General features: G+C 36.3%; 1 protein-coding gene across 1 annotated transcript in view; it reads right to left on the reverse strand.

Annotated features, from left to right (window-relative positions):
- Positions 1-5,784: 5,784 nt before the first annotated feature.
- LOC122812118 (neuropeptide FF receptor 1-like) overlaps positions 5,785-25,654 on the reverse strand; it is a 487,711-nt gene continuing 467,841 nt past the window's right edge. The window contains exon 4 of the mRNA XM_044084404.1: positions 5,785-8,212. Within this exon, the coding sequence (XP_043940339.1) occupies positions 7,333-8,212 (880 nt within the window). The 3' untranslated portion in view covers positions 5,785-7,332. The remainder of the gene's footprint in view (positions 8,213-25,654) is intronic.

The following is a 25,654-nucleotide window of genomic DNA, read 5'->3' on the forward strand; positions in this document are numbered from 1 at the left end:
TAAGTGTTACCCATCATAATCTGACTCTGTGCATTGCCCCATGCTCTAGCCACTCTACATGTTTTGTCTTTAGATGGGCATCAGGCTATACTGTCTACCTTTGTTGTTATCTTTAGAAGCCTGCACTTTAACCTCTGCTATGTGTTTGTCTTCCTGAGAAATTAAAGTATCCCAGCATATCTAATTAAGTCCTTTCTGGTTCACTGCATTGTGATTACTTCATCTATCACCCTAGCCTATTCCCAGGGAATAGCCTTCCTATCTTTAGGATTTCTTTAAAATACTTTATGAGTGAAGGCATAGTTGCAGTTGATCACTGTACTAATAGTCAAAAGGCTTTAGTTCTAAAATGTAATGGCACTGTGTGTTTTACCGCAATGTGTTGCAGTGTGCGTGTCAGCATAATGCTTTTGCAGGGTTTTTACCATTTTATCTACTATGGTGTGACTGTAGAGCTAGTATATATAATATACAGTGAGTGAGGGACAAGTTATCTTGCTCCCCTGCAAAAATGATTTTTTTTGTGTGCTTTACTATGTTGTGTGCCTCACAGTTTTTAATATTTAAGTTTTACTAAATGGTGAGCTGAAAAAGCACATTGTGTTAGCTGGTAGGTCAACCCTTATTCTGTGTGTGTGTGTGTGTGTGTGTGTGTGTGTGTGTGTGTGTGTGTGTGTGTGTGTGTGTGTGTGTGTGTGTGTGTGTGTGTGTATGTGTGTGTGTGTGTGTGTGTGTGTGTGTGTGTGTGTGTGTGTGTGTGTGTGTGTGTGTGTGTGTGTGTGTGTGTGTGTGTGTGTGTGTGAGAGAGAGACAGAGACAGAGATAATGCTGCATGTTATGCTTCAGTCAATTTAGATTACTCTAAACAGAGTTCAGAGCATCCATGCTGTTATATAAGAATCACAGTTTATTCCTATTCTTTGGCACTATTGGTTTACAAGAGAATAAACAAAGCCAGTTCACAGAATGCAGCCCAGTCCTACTTATTCAAGGACACCTATTGTGTGCAATCAAGTCTGCAGTAGGTGAGATGGCAGAAGAGTGCTTTTACCTTTCCTACAGCTACAACATATTGGAAATAATTATGAAGATTTCAGTTTAGAGATTTTAGCTCAGTTAGACTGAAGTAAAGTTTTCATTTTCTTTTAATAAAAGTTCATTTTATGCCCTCTGATTTGCATTCCTGCTTATAGTTAGGACCGCTAGACCTACAGCATGCTTGACTTACAGCCAGACAGCTGTCAACACTGATGATACAAATTAGATCCTACATTGTAGAGGCCTTCAGCAGCTGACTGTTGCAAGCTTCTCTGCTTTAGCCATGAGGAGGTATACAGATCCTGACATGCCTGCAATCTTCTGCTGCATGATGTGCTACCTTAACAACTATTACTTTCCATCTGCTCAGTTAATGCGGTACAACCACAGACCGGCATCTGTTCTTATGCACCACCCTTTATCAGAGCTTCTGCAGTTCCATTTGCACTGCAGTTCTTGGTCTATGGTCATTGGAAGGAGCATATAAACAGCTCAGGATCAAACAAAATGAGACTGGGCACCTTGGTCACAGAAGGCTTTTGATAGTCACATCTGTACTATCTAACCCTTATAAGCAGATATGCAAACAACACCACGCGTGTTGCATGCAAGAACTTCATTAGTGGATCGTATTTACTTGGTTATTTTCCAAGGCCTATACAAATGTTATTATATACACATCCAGACCCATACTTTAATACCCATAGCATTAGGAAGGGAAGCTATATTCTTCAAATGAATGTGACCATTTACTATAACTACAAAATTAATTTGCTTAGAGTTAACATTTTGCACTCATACTACAAAGTCACTCAGAATGGTCAAGGCTAGTAGTTTTCTTAGAAATTTGAGTCTGTTTTTTTTTCAGAAACAAAGGTAATGTAAAACAGTAGAGTAAATTGTGATAAGCAAAGACAAGTCAATTCAAAGACACACACAGCATGAATACATTACTGAAGAAGTAGCTCAGTACTCATCGTATGCAACGGACTGCATAATGTCATGCAAATAAGAGTCAACATGTTGATGCAAGGATGAGAGGAAGCATGACAAAGTTATTTAGAAATGAATGCAATTAGCAGGAGCTGTGGTGATCATCTATTATATACATCAGAACTTTCCAGCTATGACTAATACTTAAGTTCCAGCAGTGTAACAGGAATTTTGCTCATAATTATAATGCAGGAGTAGCACAAGTATCACAGCAGCAAATGTTAGTGGCTGCTTTTGGGGCCAGTGTCCATGATGTTGCACACAGTTTCCCTGAGTGTTATGCACAGATCTACCAGCAGCTAACCTACGGTCATTTCTTTGACCAGAAGATTGTTTACTACTACTACCATGAGGACAAAGACACAACACAGGAGTTAGTAAACATGTACTAGCCACACATGGACTCAAGGATGATGTGAAGAACGGTTATGCTGGTGGACATGAAGGTTTCTGTTGCATTAACCAACTGAGCTCCTGAAAGTATAATTATAACATGCCTGTGCCACCGTTTGAATGTGTGTAACTCTCACCAACATATGCATATACTGTTACTGGCTGATTATTTGCATGGACTGTGGGCACATACGTATCTTGTAGTGCAGGTTGTTGGTTGCAGTTGTAATGAACCTGGGAATGAGATATACATCAGTGTCCAGCTGAATAACCCATTCATGCTGTACATCAGTAATGGAAATAATAGTACTGACCCTGCACATCTCATGCAGGTACCCTAGCAGCTGTCATCAACTGACCCTGCACATCTCATGCAGGTACCCTAGCAGCTGTCATCAACTGACCCTGCACATCTCATGCAGGTACCCTAGCAGCTGTCATCAACTGACCCTGCACATCTCATGCAGGTACCCTAGCAGCTGTCATCAACTGACCCTGCACATCTCATGCAGGTACCCTAGCAGCTGTCATCAACTGACCCTGCACATCTCATGCAGGTACCCTAGCAGCTGTCATCAACTGAGATCCCACATCCAAGCTACTGCTACATTTGAGAACTCTCTTACCTGCTGTGGACAAGGTTATCAGGAATTCCTCCACCTCTCTGAGATGCCTCTGTGCTGATGGTCCACCTCTTGTGGTGAACTTGTACCTGCAATATTCTGCATCCTTATCTTGGCATATTGGTGAGCCTGTGTGTACCTGTACAATTTTCCTATATAACCACCCACAACAGTGATGTTCTGTTTCACTTCTTATTACTGTTAATCTTGGATATCCATGTTTGGCTTGCACCTCTCAAGGATACACATGCCATGTGTATGTAGAGCTTGCAGAAGCACCTCTATCTCCAGCACAGTGAGCTTTAATAGGGATTGCCATTCTCTTGGTCCTGTGACAAGATGTGCACACTTGCAAGTTGCACATGTGGATCAGTGTGTGCATTATGTGTTAAGTGTTCTTGGCAGACACCACTGTCTCAGCACTGGCAGCCTGCCCCCATTTGGTGACAACAGATATCTACTAATGTACTTTCATTATTCATATCGTGTACAATACTGATGCCAGCAATGCACAAGTTATCACTTTCCACCTTCCTGCTATGTTACTCCACACACTTCACTACTTAGTATCTGTTCAAGTGACTTCCATATACCCTTGTGAGCACCCTGCCGTCCTAAAGTTTATTATCGGTTGTCATATCTGCTGTCATTATGGCTATATGGCAGTACGACTTTTGTCCATTGTATTCCAAGTTCTAAGATGCTCACTGTAATGTGGTCTTCCAGAACATGGTGACTTTGCATTTTAGCACTCAGAAATAGGTCTTGTGGTGGGGTAATTATGTTTATGAGGTGGTTTAGTGTGATTGTCTCAGATTTGCTGATATAATGATATTCAGCTACAGCAGCATTACCATGCTGTGAGGCTATATGCATAAAATACTTTTGCAGAGACACTGCAAAGCTCACAGTGACAGCAGTCTGTGCTAGTGATGCTTTCCATTGCACAACCTTTCTACCCAATTATATACATCAGATGGCCTCTATAATATGTAGTTTCGAGCTCCAGGGTAATAATTTATTCCTTGTTCTGACCCTACAGAGTCACATGCCCCTTTCAAGCCCTCATATCAGCAGGGCTTCCACCAAGAGACAAAGATCATTTCTTCTTGCTGCACAAGTAACATGAGGAGTACCTGTTGGAGCCCATATGCTAAACTAAGACATGGCACTAGCTTATTAGTATGATGAGTAATGCCACTGGCATAACAAACTCTCTTCGGCAGTGCAAGCATAAGCAAAACAGCCTAGAGAGGTGATACTCCAAGTTGCTCTATCAGTGAGAGACAGAAGTTAGTGAGAAAGAGCTAGCATTCTATAGCAAACACTGCAAATATGTCTGTTGCACTGTATTTTCTGAGTATTGTTTTTTGCTGTCCCTGTCTTCTAGTAAGAGGGGCATCTTGCTCAGATTACTGCCTATTTTATATTTGATAACACAAGAGAAGATAATATTCAATTATAACACCTGCCTAAGGTGAAGTGATGGGCTGTGCAGCTGGTGGGACAGTGCAGTACATAGCACATATCGTGTAAAATTCATATAGAAGTATGATACATGTCCACCAATGAGCTGCGTGTTTTTCTGTTTCTCACATTTTGATCACTCTTTCTAGAGGTGCAGGATGTGGTATAGTATCAGCCAACATGATCTGCACTAGTTAATGTGCTGGCTTTAGTGACACCAGCATACCCCTTGCCTGCCTCCATGCAGGGAAGAGAAGGACACTGTGGAATGTGACTTGAAGAATTCAGTGTTGTTGAAGGCTCTTCCTTTGAGAGTGGCCAGGAGAGATTCCACTGAGCCACCCAGTGGCAGGTTCAGAAGCTGGTAATGACAGAGGTTGGCAGCTACATGCCCACCTTGACACCATGAAACATCTTCTTGTGTGAATTATAGAGTCATGTGGATGAATGATCCCATCCATCATATCGTCAGAGGTTGGGACTACTTATGATATTAGCCACAGAGGTGACTGACAGGGGGGTGCCTTATGGGTTGGTCAAGAAGGCCTTACAGACCCCATCCTAACACCCATCATGGTTTGTCCCTTTCTTGCGTGTCACTTTCTGTACCCTTTTGTTGCTAAAATTATTTCCATCACAAGTTGTTCACCCTTTGTCTATCTGTGTGCCTCTGCTCTTGCCCCACGTTTATATCTGTACCTCCCAGTGTCACTCTTTAAGCATTTTATGTTGGTTTGCCCCTACAGCCTTCCCTATGCCCTACTTACTCCCCACATATGTTTCTTGCTACCATCCTTATCTACACTTCTTTATAAAAATATAAAATGAGCACCTGTCCCTCAGAAAAAAAATACCCTTCTTGTCCTACTCATCAATCTTCCCTTCATATTACCCTTGTGTGTATATTTCTTCACTTGTCCTGCTTTCAGTTGCCCTTTTCTTCCTGGCTAGGACTGCAGTGAATTAACCTTCTGTGACATACTCACAGTGCCCATGAAGCAGCCATGAATGTGTGAACAGGCATAACATCAGGCATGCCATTTTAATGTGCTTCTCATGTTGGTCACATGACTGCTTATAATACAGCCAGTGCAATAGTACAATGGCTGCCATTAGGGTGGCTGTGATCATTTCCTGTGCAGCCCCATTCCCCAACTTGTCAGCACTATGCAGGCTATCATCCATATCTAATCAGCTTTGGGCCCAGTCGCACTAATTTATCCACATTATTTAGAACAGTAACTTAGTGTTATAGATAATTCTGAATATCTCACTTTGTTTCTGGATTTATTTTTGCCAAGAAAAACTTTAATGTATTCATTGTACTGCAGTAGTCAGAGTATGGTCTGGACAATTACAATGTTTTTTTCATGTGTGTGGGGTGATAAAGGAGTCCATTCAGCATGCTGGACTGCATCAGTTACTCATCGACAGATGTGGTATGCACAGAACTGTCTGGTGTTTTGATCCATGTGTTTGATGCTTTTCTGAGCTGAATACCCATGGAAAATTTAATTTCCTAAGATAGATAGTGTCATATCCAGCAAATCTGGATATTACTGCTCCATCTTGCGACTATTCTCTTTTTACTGGTAATGAAAGAAACTCATTCAGTCATCAAATAGTGTTTCTTGTACAACATATTTTGTACATATGTACAGGGAGGAGCATGGCAGATTGCCATGGAGCATTAGATACTGAGATTTATAACAGTGCACAATATAAAACATCTGGAAAACAAACACTATATGTAATATTGGTTTGATTTTGATCACTACAGTAATTACTTAAAAAGGCATTTTTGTGTAGTTCCACTGGGCTAGATGGATAAAGCACTGACCTCACCCGAGGCTACACAGGTTCAGTTAGTGGTTCAGGCATCTGTTGGAGCTGGCATGATGCAGGGGAGGAGTGACAAGGCATTATATGTTCTTCACTCGTTTGGGAGAAGAATGGAGAGGTATCTGTAGTGGGAAGGAAGGCCATTGTCATGTTGCTGATGATAAGACCAACAATTGCCATAATCAGAACATGATGAACCAATTTATAGGTGAGGACTCATGCAATACCTCACTACAGAAGTAAAATGAACATCTCATATAGTCCACTGTACTCCTTAAAATTTACTGTGTGCTATAAGCCAGTATTTCCAGAGAATTAAGGTTTTAAGGAAATACTCAATATCCTCCTCATGGGTGGTGCCTCCACTCTTGATATGGTCAACTCACCCCTAGAAAAAAATGGGGCACAGGGCCCTTTTTTCAGGGGAAAGGAATGAACCAGAAGAACAGTCAAGGTGGAAGCCCAATGGTCAGAGGAGGAACAGAGGAAAAATAAATAAAATCAATCAACCAATCAATCAATAAATAAATAAAAATGACCAGTGAACTCAATTGGACAAAAAATACTGTTTGGCTATATACACGTGTACACTGTCATAATTTCCTATTTCTGTAAATGATTTTTTGATATTTTAAAGTCATTCCATATGACCTTGCATTTCTCCTATGTTGATATCTGCTTTTTCACCTTGATATCATTGTTTGGTATGGCTCCTTAGTAATATAATATAAGTATATAAATGCAGCTTTAAAACAGAATGACACATTTGTTCACCATATCACATTTTTCAGCTAGGTGTGTGGATACACATTTATAATTATGTCAGTTGAGGCCACACTCTGTAGAAGCCATCAAATCCAGCACACAGGATACTGGAACTTCTTCTATTTTTTGCTCTTTTGAAAAAGCCTAGCTTATATTATAATATCATTTAGTGCACTCCTTATGTCTATGTCAAGAGTCAAATCAAAGTATTTCAGGCATCCCATGCCTTGCAGACTCCATTAAGTGGAGTAATTTTATCAATGTCTTCCAAGTGAAGACCTTGTCTCTGGACATAACCATTCTGTGGTGCTGTAGAAACATTTTTCTGTATATTTGTCATGCAAACAGAGTCTGTTGATTCCCCATCTGTAAAGACTTTGTTCCGGTTACCAAAGTTCATATTCCCTGTAGTTCTATCACAGTAGGCTGCCCGGTGTTCTGTTTCACTGGTGCAGAGTTGAAAATTGAAGGCAGCCTGAAACCCTCGTTTAAAGTTTTCATTGAAGTAACCATATATGATGGGATTCACGCTGCTGTTTGAAAATGCCAGCCAGTGTGCAAATGGAAATATATAACCAGTCAGCAGGTTTATTTGTTTGTCTTCAAGACTGGCATAATCTAAAAGAAGCATCAAAGTCCACAATGGCAGCCATGACAGCATGAAGAGGAGGGCAACAATGATAAGCATCTTGATGGCCTTTATCTTCTTCTTGGATACTGTGGTCCTGCCCTCCTGACCTTCCCCCATATGGTCACTAACAGGAGCTGAGGACTTATACAGCTTTATGCCTATTCGTCCATAGATAAAGATAATTAATACCAATGGTGCCACATAAATGTGAGCAAAGAGGACGGTCGTATAGATCTTCCGCATCTCACCATCAGGCCATGCTTCATAGCAGGAGTGTAGGGGATAACTCTGGTTCTGTTCATGGTTATATACGACATAGTGATTTTCTACCTCATCCACTGTCAGGACCACTGCAGAAGGGCACATTATTGCTACAGCCAGGACCCATATTATAACAATAGTGTTGATTGCTTTGAGTAATGTCAGTTTGGGCTTGAAAGGGTGCACAATGCAACGGAATCTAAAGGCAGACACAAAAAAACAAAACAATATATAATCAAGACCTCATATACTGCTCAAAGCAAATGCAAAGCAAAAACATTTCATAAAACTGTGCTCATGCAGAGAGTATTAAAATTATTTAAATTGCTTACTACGTCTATGTGACTTTACTTTTGATGCACACCATAATGAAGGAGGATTAAAAAAACATCCAACATGAGCATTAGAAATGCAGAAAATGACCATTTTATTTAATGCAGAAGCAATGCAGTAGTTCATTTGAACAAATCATTCTGCAGACTTGAAACTTGATAACAAATATTTACAAGGGGCAATGCTGTTACATTGGTAATTATATTCTTTTCCTCCTTCTTGTCCATAGTTTATCTGTAGGCAGCACAGCTGAAGGAAGTAAACTTAAAGATTTGTACATTTGTATGAAATAAACTTTTGTGTCAAATTATTCAAATTATAGTATGTAGCCCTTGAGCCAATATACTCTTCAAAGTCACATGTTATGGATGCTGCAAGCAGAATGGTATACACAGTAACACAAATGAAAAACATGACAGTAACAAATAGGCACGGAAAATTATGTATATCGAAAGGAAGAAAAAACACACAGGAAAAATGTATGGGAGGCAGGTAATAAGAACAGAATCTAGTATAGGAAAAACATTACTAGGCAATAAGCTGTTAAGGAGTCAACATCTTGGAAGATATTGAAGGGAGTCAAGTGTAAGACAAAGTGAGACAAGAAGAAAAAAATGTAGTCGTGAAAAAGCTGTGCTTGCATATTGGGTTACTCATTTCATGCCTGTTTGTTTGTTTGTTTGTTTGTTTGTTTGTTTGCTTGCTTGTTTTAGCCCCGCTGTTCTCATCTAGGTGACAATCTTCTAAGATGAAAGGATTATAGTGTACAGTAAAAGTGCATCAAATCAATAAAAGATAATACAAGTAAAATGCAAAGTTTACATTCTGAATTCTGAAAACAAATGACCAGTGAGGATACAAATAAGTTGTTATTCTCCAAGGTCACCTTGATGAGTTGTTAGCAGGTGCTGACAGGTCATTATGTTGAACTTGTACAGTAGATGACAAAGCTGTTTGTAATGTTAGAAAAATGTGTCATTATATGTGAAAGGAGGACAGCACATGCACTTACAAACATGTTCAACTTGCAGTCCATTATGGTAACACACTCTGGGGAGAGAAGGGAAGAAATCCCCTGGTACAATGGGCAAGTTGCTCCCTGTAGCTCAACAGATCACTTGCAAATAGCCAAAATAATCTCACTAATAAATATGTATCTAGTCATGATTTTCTGCCGTCTTCACCCTCCCCCAAAATACAACAAGATGAATACAAAATCCTGTAGCATTCTAGAGAAGACACTAAGAGTAGAGGAACAAAACGTTTAGGTGAAAGAATAAATACATGTATTTTAAACTGCCTATAACATAAAAGCAAAGCATTAAAGATCTTACTTTAATCGACTTTTTAGCTTAGAGAATTTTGTGAGCATGATAACTATATTCTCACTGCAGCTTACTTTGTTCCTGTTGTACACTTATAATTTCATAGTTCCCAGCTTCAGTAAGAGGTGATAATGGAGAATATTGGGACATGTGTAAGTAGAGACCCAGAATAGTCATTGACGTGACTATGCAGCCTGAGATTAACACATGGCCCAGTGTTCTCCATTATCACATCAAATCAATATTTCAAGTAGGGATATCCAAGTCCATGTCATTGATTTTTGGCTCACAAATTTGCTCTGCCCTTAAAATGCATCTTAAAAGTCATGATTTAGGTAGGAGAGGTGAGATACATTTAAGAAAGATGATAATTGGACTGATAGACTTCTTTTACTTTTGAAAAGGCTTGCTAGTTTACATCAACTTATTCTGTCAGCTTCTTTGTTGTTTGTACTGATATTTTAAAAAGTGATGATTATTTCTGTATATGTCCCGAATTCTGAAGATAAGAAGTCAGTTGAGTGTTCTTTCTCTGAGAGATCTCCCTGATAATTTGGAATGCACCTCTCAAGCGTTCCTGATTTTGCCTTATTATGATTTAGAGTGTTCCTCCTAAAATGCTCCATTTTTCTGATAAATCATGAATATTACAGTTAGATATTAATAGTCTCATATTTATTGCTCTGAAAATTAGTGTTTATGCAAAACTTGTTGTCTATTAACTTTTTTACAGAATATAAGAGATATATATATTTTTAAAAAGGTCAGGTTTGGCACTTTTTTTCTTTTTAGAGATAGAGTTGAGGTTGCTTTCAGCATCTACCAGATGTTGCACAAATGCTGTAAAATGCTGAGTGCTATAAAAAACACTGGTGTGGTCCCATGTTCTCCATTATTACTCAGCAAGGAATGGGTGTTGCACACCAAGTATAGTCACTCCTGGAGACAGCAGATACTAGACAACTACGTCCCCTACCTACCACATACATAAGCTGCAAACTCTATTTATCTAATATACCACTTTTCCACCTTTCACAAGAATGTATTTATGTTTGCACCATGTATTCAGAAATTCTTTCACTTTTGCAGAAAAAAGATTACATTATCTTTGTCACCTAACTGTTTGTACCATGTTTTAGCCTGCTTGATGGTCTATGCCAATTGTGTTCAAGGTTAAGCTAGAATCCTTCATGCAGGGTGATAACATGAGGAGTAGCTTAAGCTCTGATGGCCAGTTCTGATATACTGCGTAAGACAATGGGAGATATTACAGCTGCATTGCTCACTGGTGGAAACCAGGCAACACTTGCTCTACCCCTGTATGCACATATGTACATATCAGTAAAGGTCCACATGGGTGCATTGCATGCAACACAGATTAGACAGCATTAATAACTGATTCAAGGATAATGGCCTTAAAGCTAAATGTGAAAAAATGTATTGTAGACCATTTTGATAAATAAAACATTTTCCTGTATTGTATAGCTTACACACCTCTTAAATCAAACACTTCATGTAAAGGATCTGGGTTTTGTTGATAACGTTTTTACCTTTTGACCATCATGCCCTATACAGAATTAATAAAACCTTCTCTCTGTCTTATCTAAGTTCCAAAGGCATTGCCTCAAGATTCATAGAAATTTTAATTCCGTTACTCATTCCTCATCAGACTCATTATTGAATATATTATTCCTTTTGGTAAGTATCAGTGAAATATCTCACTCCACTTGAGAGACCTCAGACATTCCTAACTAAAATGAAAACAATTTCAGAAGTTATCAGGACACAGTGCTAGATATCTCTCTGTATTCAGTCTCTGTAAAGACTTCCCTATGGAGATCAATGTCTAGCCCTTTGAGCCAAGAAAAATCTAATCCTCTTTGCCCTCCTATTTTTTCTGAGAACAAATGGTATCTCAAGCACCTGGTTGTAGGAAGCAAACCATCATTAACATATAAATAAGACCAGTTGGCATGATAGATTCATATACCAATGTATTCCTCACCACTGGAACAAACTTCCACTACAAGTCAAGCACAGAAGCACCATTGCCAAGGTAGACCTTGTAATTGTGATTCCCTCTTTAAGGCTGGATGGACATTTTTACATAGGGGTTATTGGATGTTATGATCTGCAAATTGTTTCTTATTTAACTAAGAAGCTATGGAAACCACAGATGGTATGGACTAACAAATGCTGCAAAAGCTTTCCTGTGTCACACAGAACTCATTGGCACTCACGTCTGCTATGATTTGTTGCTAGCTTTTCTGTCACAGTTGGAGACACAATAAGAAATGAAATGTAGTAATGTTGGAGGAAAAAAAATGGAGGTCTCATACTAGATTGAGGCTGGGGTGAAAAACTGTAGTGACATAAAAAGAAAAGTTTGCATTATGTCTTTACTATCGTGTCCCATTCATAAACAATTGAAATAACCAGTGAGTCTATTTTAACTTTCTTCCCATCCATCTCTCGCTCTTTCTCTCTCTCCTCCTATAGTACTACAGTACTTTAATGCTATACCATCATCCTTATATAATTAGTTATAAAAAATGCGTACAATACTTCTGATGGGAATGCCAGAAAACAACATATTGCTACTTCTCACTACACAGTCAGTAATGTATGCCTCAATCTGCAGAGTTATTTTGTAATCTAGGAGACTTCATCATTTTAAGGCCACAGACTGCACAGAAAGAATATGAAGACATATAAGAAACTTGTGAGTGTTCAGAACAAAAATTCTAGTAAAGAGGCACAAAAGATTACCTAGTGTTGCTTAAAAGACAGAAGACAATGAAGCCACATGACTGAAACTTCTAAGTACACTGAGTACTATGTGATGTGGCTTTATACAAGAACAAAGGAACATACAGGATAGAATCCAAGGAGACATTGGACAGCTCATATATGACAAGAGGAAATATTATTCAACATGTGATGCCCGTGCCCTGGCCCAGGAATCAAGGAGCCTCAATCCTCACCACTAACACCAGTGGGTATGGGCATGCATATAGGGAAAGGATAATAAATACACACACAGTAAAGTACAATTTCCCTTAAGAGCACACAGAGATCACAGTCAGTCTGGGACTGATTTCTCCCTTTCTCTTCAGGTCCCCAGTAAGCTTTCCTGCTGGCACAGCTATAGGGTCCAGATCTCAGCCTAGTGGGCAAGCTAAAGCCTCCAGCAGCCTCTCTGTCCAACCAGTGCTTTGTGTCCCTGTCCAAGTAGCTGACACATACACACCTTGAGATAAGAGTTTATACAACCACAAAGACACTCCTGTGGAAGGCTGGCTCATGTTCTCCATCTGTGCCCATTTTCTGCCCAGCCTAAAAGGTAGTACCACCTCCCAGCACCCACTAATATTTATCAGCTACTTAAAGGCCCTTAAAAGAGTGTCCAATTATTACTGTGCAATATTATTATCCAAATGGTAAGTGTGATGGAACAGTCAAGGCTTATTAGAGTGACTTGGTACAGTATCACTATATACATGCAATGTACTCTAGAGGTAAAATTAACCCTACATAAAACAGCCACAGTTAAAAGGTTTAAAATATTTAATAATAAATAATAAAAAACACAAGACAATACTTCTTACAACACAGTGCTAGTCAAGAGTTCAGAGATCACAGAGGAATACTTAAAATAATACAGTAGCAAAAGTTCTGACATCGCAGAAAAACCAACTCGTCTAATCTTCCTATTTTCCTAGCTATATCTAAGAGAAAACACAATTCTAAATAACTTATATATAGAGCAAGACAGTGCTGATAATGTTGGATGCTCTCAAGACAAAATGTTCTGAGCTCTCTGATTCTCTCTCTTTAAATTGATAACACAGAGCTGCTTCACATGACATCATTCTACATGCTTCTCTGGTGTTCCCAGGCTAACTGGAACTACATATACATTCTTTACACCTGGTCAGAAATCAGAGCAATAAAGGACATTTATACATGCAAATTCTAGCCATTAACTCTGGTCTTAAAACAATGGGCAGGATGCCTCCTTTTGACATATTGGCTCCAAATTTTGACATCAAAGACAGTCATGAAATGCTTGACTCAGCTTTCTTACAGCAGAGTGCACTGTTGTTAAATTTTTGCAGTTCAATATCCAATGCAGTCTTTTCACATTTAAGAGAACAAGCCTGTGGTTTACATTAATATTTACAAATGACAGAATTATCTACAAAATTCTATCTGGCTAGGCCTGCAGCCCTCACTTATCTTCACACTACAGAAAATAAAGCAACTGGAATAACCTGCTTAAAAGTTGTACAGATAAAATTGTAAGATAACTGATGAATGCATGTGACAAACATATGGAAATTCTTTCATGGGACTGGTTAAAAAATTAAATGGTTTTGATTAATTATGAAATATTCATGACAGCAGCCACTGACAGAAGAAAATTGAACATCTACCTACTCTACCAAATTGTTAACACCAAAGCTATTTAACTCTAAATCCCCAAATAATCTAGTAGGTAAGTAGCAGACCAACAACATCTTCACATACATAAACCCAACAGAAACATAGGTAAACTTCTCTACAACTATAATACGTCTTTATCCTGGAATAAACTTCCAAAATCCATTAGGAGCACTTCAAACACTGCTCTATTCAAAAAGCAACTAAAACTCTTCCTCCTAAGCTCAAGGGTCTGTCCTTGCCAAGATCCTACTTGCCACTTCCATCCTTCCAGCCTTACCTCACAACTTTTTTCTCTCCTTCTATGATCAGCATCACAGTTACTTGTCCATTTAGACTCCCTCTACTCTGTAGTTTCTCAACACCAATAATATACCATCTCTTCATCCACTGCCTCTTCTTTCTATTAAATAAAGCTGTGTACGTAAGTATTCTATGCTATGTACTTAACTTGTATATTACCTGATATTTTACAGATACTCTCAGAGGTCAATCAACTTTTTTGACCTCTATTGCTGTTCTTACCAAACAATCAGCTATAAATTATTGTCACATTGTCTATGATACCACTTCCGGTAAATTGTGTTCTCTCTTGTAACTGCATTTGTTGGTGCTCATTCCAGTTTTTGTTTTTGTATTACCTCCTTGATGTCATTATTTTCTGTCTAACTACTATGTATAACAGCATTATATTTTACTGTCAATTTTAATTATTTATTGTTTAAATACTCTAGAGCTTTTCTCCTCAGGTCTTCACTGAGAATGGACCTCTGGCCCAGCTGCACTAACCAGGTTAACAAATTTCAAATAAAAAATCAATAAATAAAGTAAAAGGACAGAATAGGATGGCAAGATAGTCCTTTTTCACCACTTAAATTTTTTTGTCTTCACATGTTCAGTGGCATGAGGTTTTATCAGCTTTACCTGGTACCTATGGAACCATTTATATCTTTCTTTACATGTAAGCTACTTAATATGATTATCCTAAGGTCCCTTTTCAAACTTTTGTTTGCACGCCTTCCGTGCCAGAGAGGTATGCATTTTTTTCTAGCTTATTATAATCCTCCATTTTCAACTCTTCTTCCAAATTTTCAAGTCAGTTTTCACCTTTATTTGTTTCAATATGCATTGACATTACTTTACATCATCATCATGTTGTCTGAAAGTAGACACAGCTCTCCTTTCGTGGCATTAACAATTGCACTTACTTACTCTGACGTTAAAAGGAACTGCAGCAGAGTGGGGTCCAATGGATTATAAATACTATTGCCTTCTTTGTCTATTATGCTTACTGCTTTCATATATGATATATATATATATACATATATATATATATATATATATATATATATATATATATATATATATGTTAGCTGTTAGGAATTTTGTCATTTTTCATTCTCTTTACATACTGATCTAACATTGACTAGTTTAGATTCCAAAGAAAGATTCATCAGTTTTAAGCTAAAATGAGATCTAAATAGACATCAGTTAATTTTTGAATTCAGCTGTATCTGGAGCTGTTGTTGTGTGTAATCATGATTTATAAATGTCTTGCTCTGTTACTGATGCCTTTTCTACTGTTTCTTCAATTAGTACAGTCAGACAGTGTACTTGATGTTCACCATATTTATTAAAAAATGAAATGGTCAGTTAAAACAGAATTAAACTGTGCTATTCTATTCTTTTTATTTTTACAAAATAAGGTTTAATATTAATGCAGTATCCTTGATTAATTTACTTATTTCTATGTTTTTTATAATCAGTCAATTTATTCTGCATTTAACTTCTTTCCACCCCGTCTGCCTTTAAACATTCATATGTAATATTCCAAGTTCTGAATTTAAGCTGTCATGCTGTCCCTCATCTTTCATTTTGTTATACATGCTGTTTCTTCTTTTAAAATCAGTGTAAGCTCCTTACCTATACCTGTTGCCCTTTTGTTTTTGCATTGATCATATATGGCTTTACTTCTAGGCACCAAGTTAAACTTTGTGACGCTAAACAAAGGACTTAACAAGACAGTGCACCTGGATCAGTGATAAGACGAAACATTGTTTATCTTAACAATGCTGTCTTGGTTTGTGATTGACTGTGCAGTATCCTTGTAAGAAAATATTTTACTTGAGTTTGCATTTTATTTTTTACCACTGTTTTTCACTATTTGTTAGAAAGAAGGGATAGCTTGAATACAAGAAGATTTACTTTGATTCATATTTTGTTGTTTTTCCTTTAATTTTCAGTTTGTTGTTAGAAAGGAATAGGTTTTAGACAGGCAAACTCTAGCAATCCCAAGAGGTTTAGTCAGGTATAAATTCACATAGACTGCAGAAAGGACAGCCCAGAGCTTATCTAAATAATTCTGTCTTGGTTTGTGACTTATTGTTCTTTACTGTTAAAAACAAGTGCCGCTGCAAGTGACAGTACGCAAAAGCTACTGAGTGCATTTGCACATGATGTAAAGGAATTGCAGCTTTTATGTAACTTTCACAACTTGTATGGTCATAACACATTTACTGTATTTAGTTTAATATTTAATTGTATATTTTTGCGTGATTTTTCGCATACAAATTGATTTCTTTGAATTCTGTGGTAAATTATATGATTCTTCTTTTCTTTCAGAATTCTTTATACATTTGCAGCTGAATTCCTTAACAATTTTCTAAGACACTAATATCTTGTACAGTGTAAGAAATGCTATGTATTTTTAAATGTAACACCTGAAAACACTGGTGATCTGTATTCCTCATGTCAAAAGTTGGATGATTTGCCTACCATTATTAGTAAATCTAGACTTACTGATGATAATTGCACTTGATCAAATTGGCACATCTTGGCAAACTGCTGTTACATATATTAATAACTGGACCAATGAGATAAATATGTAAAGAGCAAATAGGAAAGGAAGTGTCTATTGACTGTAAAACCAATCCGCCCCTATGAAATAAGATAATACCACTAACAACTTTGGAATTCTGGATACAAGTTTTTATTAAAATGAGGATTCATAGTGTACAGAAGAAAATAAAGAAAGAAAGAAAGAAGTTCACATAAATAACAAGGAAGAAAAAGAAACTGATAAAATGTCTGTAAAGCAAAGAGAATGTTTGTATTTTCCCGGTTAGGGGTCGCCACAGCGGAACTCCGGTCTGCTAATGATTGGCAGTAGATTTTTTATGGTGCCGAATTGCCAGCCCAACTCCCAACCTTCAGCGAAGGCACGCCCATTCACGCATGTCTTTCAGAGGTCACTCGACCATGGGGAGGACATGCAGACTCCACACAGAAAACACTCCAGCTGTGAATCGAACAGGAGAACCTCTTCCTGTGAGGCAACAACGCTACCGCTGTACCACCGTGGCTTTGTACTGTAAAAGCAAAGAGAATACATACTAAAAAGGAAACTGTTTTGTTACGTGACAGATTACAGGGAATGATATATATATATATATATATATATATATATATATATATATATATATATATGTGTGTGTGTGTGTGTGTGTGTGTGTGTGATAATATGATCTTAAGTTTACAGAAAAAGTCATCATTTTTCAAAAAGAGAAGGTAGAAAAAAAAGAGGCAAGGGGCAGGTGAAAAGGAAGAAATCAAAATTGAACATGGAAAGGATGGAAGAACATTACTGTAAGAAAAAAAGAGGAGAAAGACAGATTTTGACAACATGATCTGATGAAGGCTTAAGAAGCCAAAAGCACTAATCTCAGCTGGGAATTTCATGTGTTTTTAATAATTTTATTGTTTTCTTTGAATAAAGAGTGTTTTTATCGCTGTTGGCACAGTACAAGTTCGTGGTGATGTACCTCAAAGACTTTCCTACTTTGTTGTACTGCTTTGGGACACCTTTGTCTGTTGGGGTTGATTGATTTTGTCGATTTTGACAACATGGCTCAAGCTGTGGCTGTACAAAGCCAGCTGGATAGGAATTGCATGCTTGCAAATGTAATAATAAATAAATAAATAAATAAAGATAGTTATGTGACCTGTGATTATTACATGTTCAGTGATAACACCAATACTATAGACTGTGTAACTATGACAGTAAAGACAACCCTGGAACATATAACAATTGTTGGAGTGTAGAGACCACCAAAGTCAAGTAATGATGACCCAGAGGAATTAATACATTTCATGCATAAACCATAGAAGGGAAGAAAAATAGTGGCTGGGGACTTAAATTTACCCAAAACAATTGGGAATAATATTGATTCAACAACTTCAGTAAGGAAATTATTCACAATGCATATTCAGGAAAAAAATGCTTCAGATTATGAAAAAGCTTACTGGGGAATGGAATATATTAGACATTGTTTGTGTTCCTAAAACAATTGCTGTTACTTCGTGGCAAGTTTTACCACCATTGATGTGCAGTGATCGTGGGGTTATAAATGTTAATTTATTGTTAGATAGTTCTTTCAAACTGAAATCTAAACCAATGCACAGAAGATTAATAACAGATTACATAGAAGCAAATCAGACACTATGTAAAACTAATTGGAGGTATGCATTTAGTTGAAAAACTTCAGGAGGAATGTGAAAAAATTGAAAGAGTAATTGTATGAATGCAAAAAAAAATGTTTAACATCAGGATTTAGGCATACAACTTCAGGAGACTATATTTCCTTAAGAACAATGAACGATTAAGGCGAGGGACAAAAAATGTAAGAAATAGAGAAGAGGTCGACCTACAACTTTGAAAACTGAGATAAACAAGTTGGACAGACAAATTTAACATAGTGTGAGACAAGATAAAGAAACATTTGAAGAAAATTTATATAACGATATTGAGCATAATATGTAACCATTTTATAGATACATAAGATGTGGAAGGAGCAAAGATATACAAGTTGATAAACAGTGTATCGATTTTAGAATATATTCTCAGACACAACAAATTATAGATATATTTACAAAATCTTATGCAAAGCAGTTTGGCTCCACAAATGGGGTGATACATTGTCCTAGTGACATCCAGGAAACCTCAGACACTGAAATCTATTAGACTATATGAAAAACAACTATTTAAGCTGAATCCAAACAAAGCACAGGGAAGAGATGGAATTAGTAATAACGACTTGAGGATATTTCTGCAAGAACTTATAGTAACAAATCAATCTATTACCACTTGTATCATGAGGTTCTATAACAATATAATAACAGCTATAAATGAAAAAATTGTGCTGTGGTGTAGTTTATACAGATTTATCCTCAGCATTTGACAAGGTCATACACAAAACACTGATCAATAAATTAGAACAACTAGATATTGATGTACTCTATAAAATAGATATCTGCATGGCTTCCAAATAGGACATGGCAAGTATTATACAGCAATTGTACAGGCGAAAGTCAAGGTTACATTTAGGTTGTCCTAGGCCCATACTTGCTCAGGCTGCATCTTTCAGACTTATCTTTTTCATCTGAGCAGTCCTACATTCTGTATGTAGATGACTTGAAATTGGGTAAACTGATTACATGTGTTACAGATAGGACATGTCTGCAAAAGAACTTGACTAAATTGACCGTTTGGACACATAAAAATAATATGATGATAAATACATCAAAAATTAACCTTACAAGATTTGGTAGACATAAATTAAAGGTGAATATTTAATACAACACAAAGTGATTCAAACTGTTGATTCATTTAAGGACCTGTGTATATGGGTAAATCCAGCTCTGAGTTTTTCTAATCATAACAGCTAATTAGTTAATGATACTTATAGAACTATAGGTTGTATAATAAGATTTATAAAGTCTAGGAAATCAGAAATGATGAAGTCATTGTTTGTTAGTTACATTAGACCCAGACATGTATATGGAATATCAATATGGAAATCCTATAAGAAAACAAGTATGAGTAAACTGGAAAGGGTACTGTGGAAACATACCAAGGGCAACCATAGATGTGAAAATTTATGTTATTATGAAAGAATAAAATACCTGACTTACTTAGTGTCTCATATACATATTTAAGGGGAGACCTTATTCAGGTATGTAGGGAATTTAGAGACAACTACCTCTGGGGATGCTTTGGGTTATCAAAAAGTAGTAGAAAATAATCAGACAACCTCTGGTGAAGAATCTATAGGAATGAGAAGTGTACTAATTGGTTCTCTGAGAGAGAGTAGCTGATGCATGGAGCAGACTACCAAATTATGTTAAAGCAAGCCCTAGTTTAGATATTTTTAAGAACAACCTGGACACATGGGAACAATTCTTTTGGTATATTGGCAGGCTAGAAGGGCATTATGGCCCATGCTTGAATTGCTTGTATGTATGTATTTATGTATGTATGTATGTATTGTGTACAGTGGGCTTACATGAATGCCAAACCAGTAATATAAAATTAGTACAGTTAAAAGCAGTAGCTAGTGACAGCAGTGAGAAAGTAACTAGTTATTTAGTTTAGTCTCTTCAGCCATTTTGTCTTCTGACAGCTGAGCCCTTACATGCTGTTCTAACTAAGCACATGTTCTACTGAGATGACAAAAACTGCTGTGGTAATCAGACTATAAAATAAGTCCTGGGTACTGCAAGATATCAACTTCATAACTGTTTTAAGCATTTTGTCTTCAAAGAAAAATGTTTAAGAGAAATAAAGTGCATATGAATGAGGTAACAGCTTAGTGAGTTTATGTAAACAAATGTGCTTGGCTTGTATCCTATGTGTAGGCCATATGCATGAAAATGGTTTGTCTTCATTTATTTGGGACACAACAGTACAAGTTACATTTTTCTGAAAATTAAATTCTAAAAGTGTACTTCAAACCACATAAAAAAAAACAGAAAAAAAAGTTTGTATTTTGGCAAGCCCCCCCCCTTTCACCCCCGTGTGGGGGTTTTGGCCCTTTCTCGCCCCTTAATGTATATATGACAACTCAAGCACTGAATAACAGTAGTTCAAAATTAAGGAAAAAAAACACTGAAAGTGCTTTAATGGGTTATGCAGATTAACATCCTTTGAAAATATGAACTGTAACATTCAAAATTCAAAGTACAGACCCTTAGTCTCATATGATGCAATGCAGTGTGGATATATTAGGCAAAAAAAGTGTATAAGAAGAGACTGCAGGACCAGCAATGACACAAGGACACAAGAAAAACAGTGATTTAGTTACTTAGAGATTCTAAGGTACATTACTCTGTGTTACTAAAGGTAGTAATGTATACCTTGTAAACCATTTAGGAAAATGGAAATAAGCATTTACTCATGTGATACATTGGGGAATCCATCATGGTGGATAGAAAATGCAGACACCACAACCCTCTATGAAATCTTTGTGTTTTTTTTTTTTGAAGACAAAAGAAGTAAAGTGATAGTCCCAGCATTTGCATCCCAGCATGAAGCCAGGAAAATACTTTCTGTGCATCTTCTGTCAAAATGGGTGCAAAACCTTTTGTGTTATGTCCATTATTGGATTAAGAAGCTGTCCCTAAAGACATCTAAACAATGGACCAGATTCCATACGAGGCAGTCTCACTGTAAGGGACGTACTGCACTATAGGCCTGCCCCATTCTGAAAGACTTGCTCGTGGTATATGTTACATACGTTGGTGTAAGGCCTGTTTATAAATAGGCTTATAACAGGGGTCAGATTATATAGGACTTACATTTAGTCTAAATGTCTTACTCCACTTCAATACTGGATTCACTTTCAAATACTGGTATTTCTACCTCTCTATCTTCTTTGTTAGCCTGTTCCATATAACTGTAGCTAGACCCAAAACTTTATTGACTGGGTTCATTCTTTTTAAGACAAACAGTACATGAAATTCTTGCAAGGATAGTTATCATTCAAGTAGCTTTTGTCTGTCATCTTTCATCAGGTGTAGCTCAGTAAGTGCGTTCTGGACTGATACAGTGGTAATACACATCTGTATTCATAATTTGTAGTTTCATTCACCACATATTTTATTGGCTAGTATTCTTTTTGACAGCATAATATCTTTGTTATGCATTCTCATTTTAGCATAAATAAAATGATTCTTCCAAGCTCACATTGACACAATATAGCTCCCAGCCCTATAACACATCATGATTAAAACAAGTGACAGCTTCAAATTAGATTAAAACAGCACATGCTGACAACACAAGCTTTCAATAAATTGTACAAAGACTGCTTGATGTCCCATGGCATCCATCTTATTTTGTCTTGTGTTCCCCAGTCTGTTAGAGGGCTGAGGGATTTAGTGGGAAATGGGATAAAATACTCTGTAATACCCGAGGGAAATAGGAAAAAACATTCTCTAATACACAATTCCCTAATAATCTTATTTGTTTATTAAAAACACAATCTTAAGTATATTTTAAATCAAGTTGAAGTCATTGAATTTAGGCTAGATAACAACATGAAAAGGCCTAGTACTTTTAACCCTCCCTTAAATGCAATGCTTCAAGCATTTTCAAAGCTTGTGAAGCTGATTTTGATAAATTAAGTAACACTGAAACTTCTGTTAAATCATTTAATCATACTGTTTCACAGTGATTGGCTTTAAAGCAGCTTTGAAGCTACAAGCATTTGAGGTATATGAAAACCAACAAAGGCTGTGGGATGGTATGGTGGTGATGAATGAAAAACGGTATTATACTGACATGTTACATCTTTTAAATCCTGATTCTTTGTATGAGAAGCTTACAAAGAGATGCTTAATAGCTTCAAGCATATTGATTTTGTTTTGTTTCATTTGTTTAATCAAAAGTATATATAGTTTCAGTCATATGAATTTTTTTGCAGTAGATGAGCCTGAAATAGGTAACATTTTTGGTATACCAAAAATTCACAAAGATCTGGTTCACCCTCCTTTCTGGACTATTATATCAAGCCCAAGGCATAAAACCATTGCAATGTTGTACTGTTTGGATAAAGTTTTTTAATCCTATAGTGCAAGAGAGCAGTTTTTTATCAAAGATTCTTGGTCTATCCTTAACCAGTTAAGGACTTATCAATTTAGTGGCAACAAAAAATTGTTATTTACCATTGATATTGTGTCCTTATACACTAGCATTGATATATGTGATGGTACTGATTTTTTGAAATGTTATATTAAAGATGTTGCTCAAGTTAATCAGGTTACTATTAATTTATATCAGACGTTGATGGAATTAGTAGATCTACACAATAATTATTTTACTTTCTATAATGGCATTTACTGACAAAAATTATGTGTTGCTATGAGAACCCAAGTGGTTCCTTCTTTTGTTAACATTTTGTTTTGCCGGTGGGAGAAAGTTTTTTTTGACCACAGATCCACTGTTTAAATTTATTTCTCCATACCATAGATACATTGTTGATATGTTTTTTGTTTAGACAGGTAGTGTGGAAGAATTTGCTCTGTTTTTAGATGAGTTGAATTCCATGGTTACATGTATAAAATTTACAAAGGGTACTGTTGGAAGCATGGTTAATTTTTTGGATTGTGTGATTGTAATGGATGCAAGTAATCATTGCTATCTCAGTGATATGCATAGGAAAGGGCATTTTCAAAAATAACTACTTGCATTATCATAGTGCACACCCCTAATATATGAAGCATAATATATTTAGGGGTCAATTGATTTGCACTAGTCGAATTATTACTGATGATGCACATTTTTTAGGGAAGTTGATAGTACTACTCAGTTCTTGCTTGAAAGAGGTTAGCCATTACATGAGCTATCATGGATAGCAGATGATGTTAAATCTCATCAGATAGAAAGGTTTCCTGCCATTTTGACACATGGAATTAATCTAGATAAATGTATCCTTAATAAGCAGAATGATAAATTTAATTCATTACCTATTAATATTTCTAATGATAGTATTGCAGTATTTAAAATCATGTCAGATAATTGGAAAATCATAACAGGGAACCCAGATTTAGTTAAGATATTAGGAAATAGCCCTCAGTTTTTTATTAAAAAATCCACCAATTTTAAAGGGCTTTTAGAATTTCATCAAGGTTGTGATACTAATCTGATTCCAGAAAACATGACACTTTTTCTTGAGGCTCATGCAAACAGTGTAGATTCATCAGTAATAATAACGTAGTATATTCTTCTTATCTTAATGAGTCTTGTGAGGCTAAAGTGCACTTTAATTGCAGCAATTCCAGTATTGTGTATGTTGCCACATGCAGTACATGCCATCATTTTTATGTGGGTAAGAATATCTGGTCATTTAAAATTAGAATTAGAAAGCATGCTCAGTCCATTAAAACCAAAAATAGTTTAAATGCCCTTAGTAAACACAGCCTTGTTTGTAATGGGCTTAGAAAGTTCCATTTTGGGATTATTGAACAAATACACGATAGGAAATTTGTTAATGGATGTAATAAGCTTTAGAAAGTCAAGAACTAAAATGGCAGATTTTCCTTAGGCAGATAAAATTACGAAATTGAATGAACATATTAATATCAAAAGTCTGATGAAATTTAAAATTTTATAATCTAATTCACATTTTAATGCAAGATTTAAGTTTCATGTTTTATGATTGTTTATGTTTTATGCATGCATTTTTTAATTAAATCTCTACACTCATTTTTTTTATGTTTGCATAGTTCAATATTTTGTATAAGGTGTATTAACCATTAAGTGTTATTTGTTAAATATATGCATTTTTAAATTAATTATTTATGATGTCACAGGAAATCTTCTAAAAGTGATTTTGATTGGTTAAGGGATTTGTTGAGAGGGATATTTAAACTGAGACTGAGAATGCTCTGTGTTGTATTTATTCTGAAGAAGTTCTATATAATAAGAGGAATGGAAGTGTTATTTTTGTGTGTGGTTTTATCAGTTTATAGTGTATTTCTGCTGACTTCCTAAGCTGATATTGCTATCACAAGGGTTTTTGTGCATTTATCTTGGTTCCTTTGTTTTTGTTGGTTTATTCATCATGATATATATATATATATATATATATATATATATATATATATATATATATATATATATATATATATGCATGTATATATTCCCGCACACATACATATGCGTGCTCTGCTTTTGGTCTAAATGCTCATTTGCCTGCATCTGTTTACTTTACTGCATTTGATCAATATAAGCAGATAGTTGACAGGTGTGTGAGATCGATGATACCTAGGTAGGGGAGTATTCCCCTTCCCCAGGGATAGTGCAGTCTCAGAGTTAGCATATATAATATCAGTGGGTGCATTTGGGCAATGTTATTTTTTGATTGATATGAAATTCTTTCTCGGCGCATGCATGGTAACATGCTGATGTTCAGTTTGTCGACCTTTTGTCATTGATGTTTTGGAGATTCACATATGGACTACTTGACCAAAGTGAGTAGATACATACGTATACATCTAATACATGATTTATTTTATTTTATTTTACAGTTTGAGAATCAGGTAGGTGAGCTGGTTTGGAGATGCATTTCAGTCATGACCTAGGTACAAAAGTAACAGCACAGTAAAACAATCAGGCATCAACTTAAATAAATATCTATCTATCTATCTATCTATCTATCTATCTATCTATCTATCTATCTATCTATCTATCTACCTATCTATCTCTA

Source organism: Protopterus annectens, chromosome 9.part0, assembly GCF_019279795.1.
Source record: "Protopterus annectens isolate FY-2018-M chromosome 9.part0, PAN1.0, whole genome shotgun sequence".
Classification (NCBI taxonomy): domain Eukaryota; kingdom Metazoa; phylum Chordata; order Ceratodontiformes; family Protopteridae; genus Protopterus; species Protopterus annectens.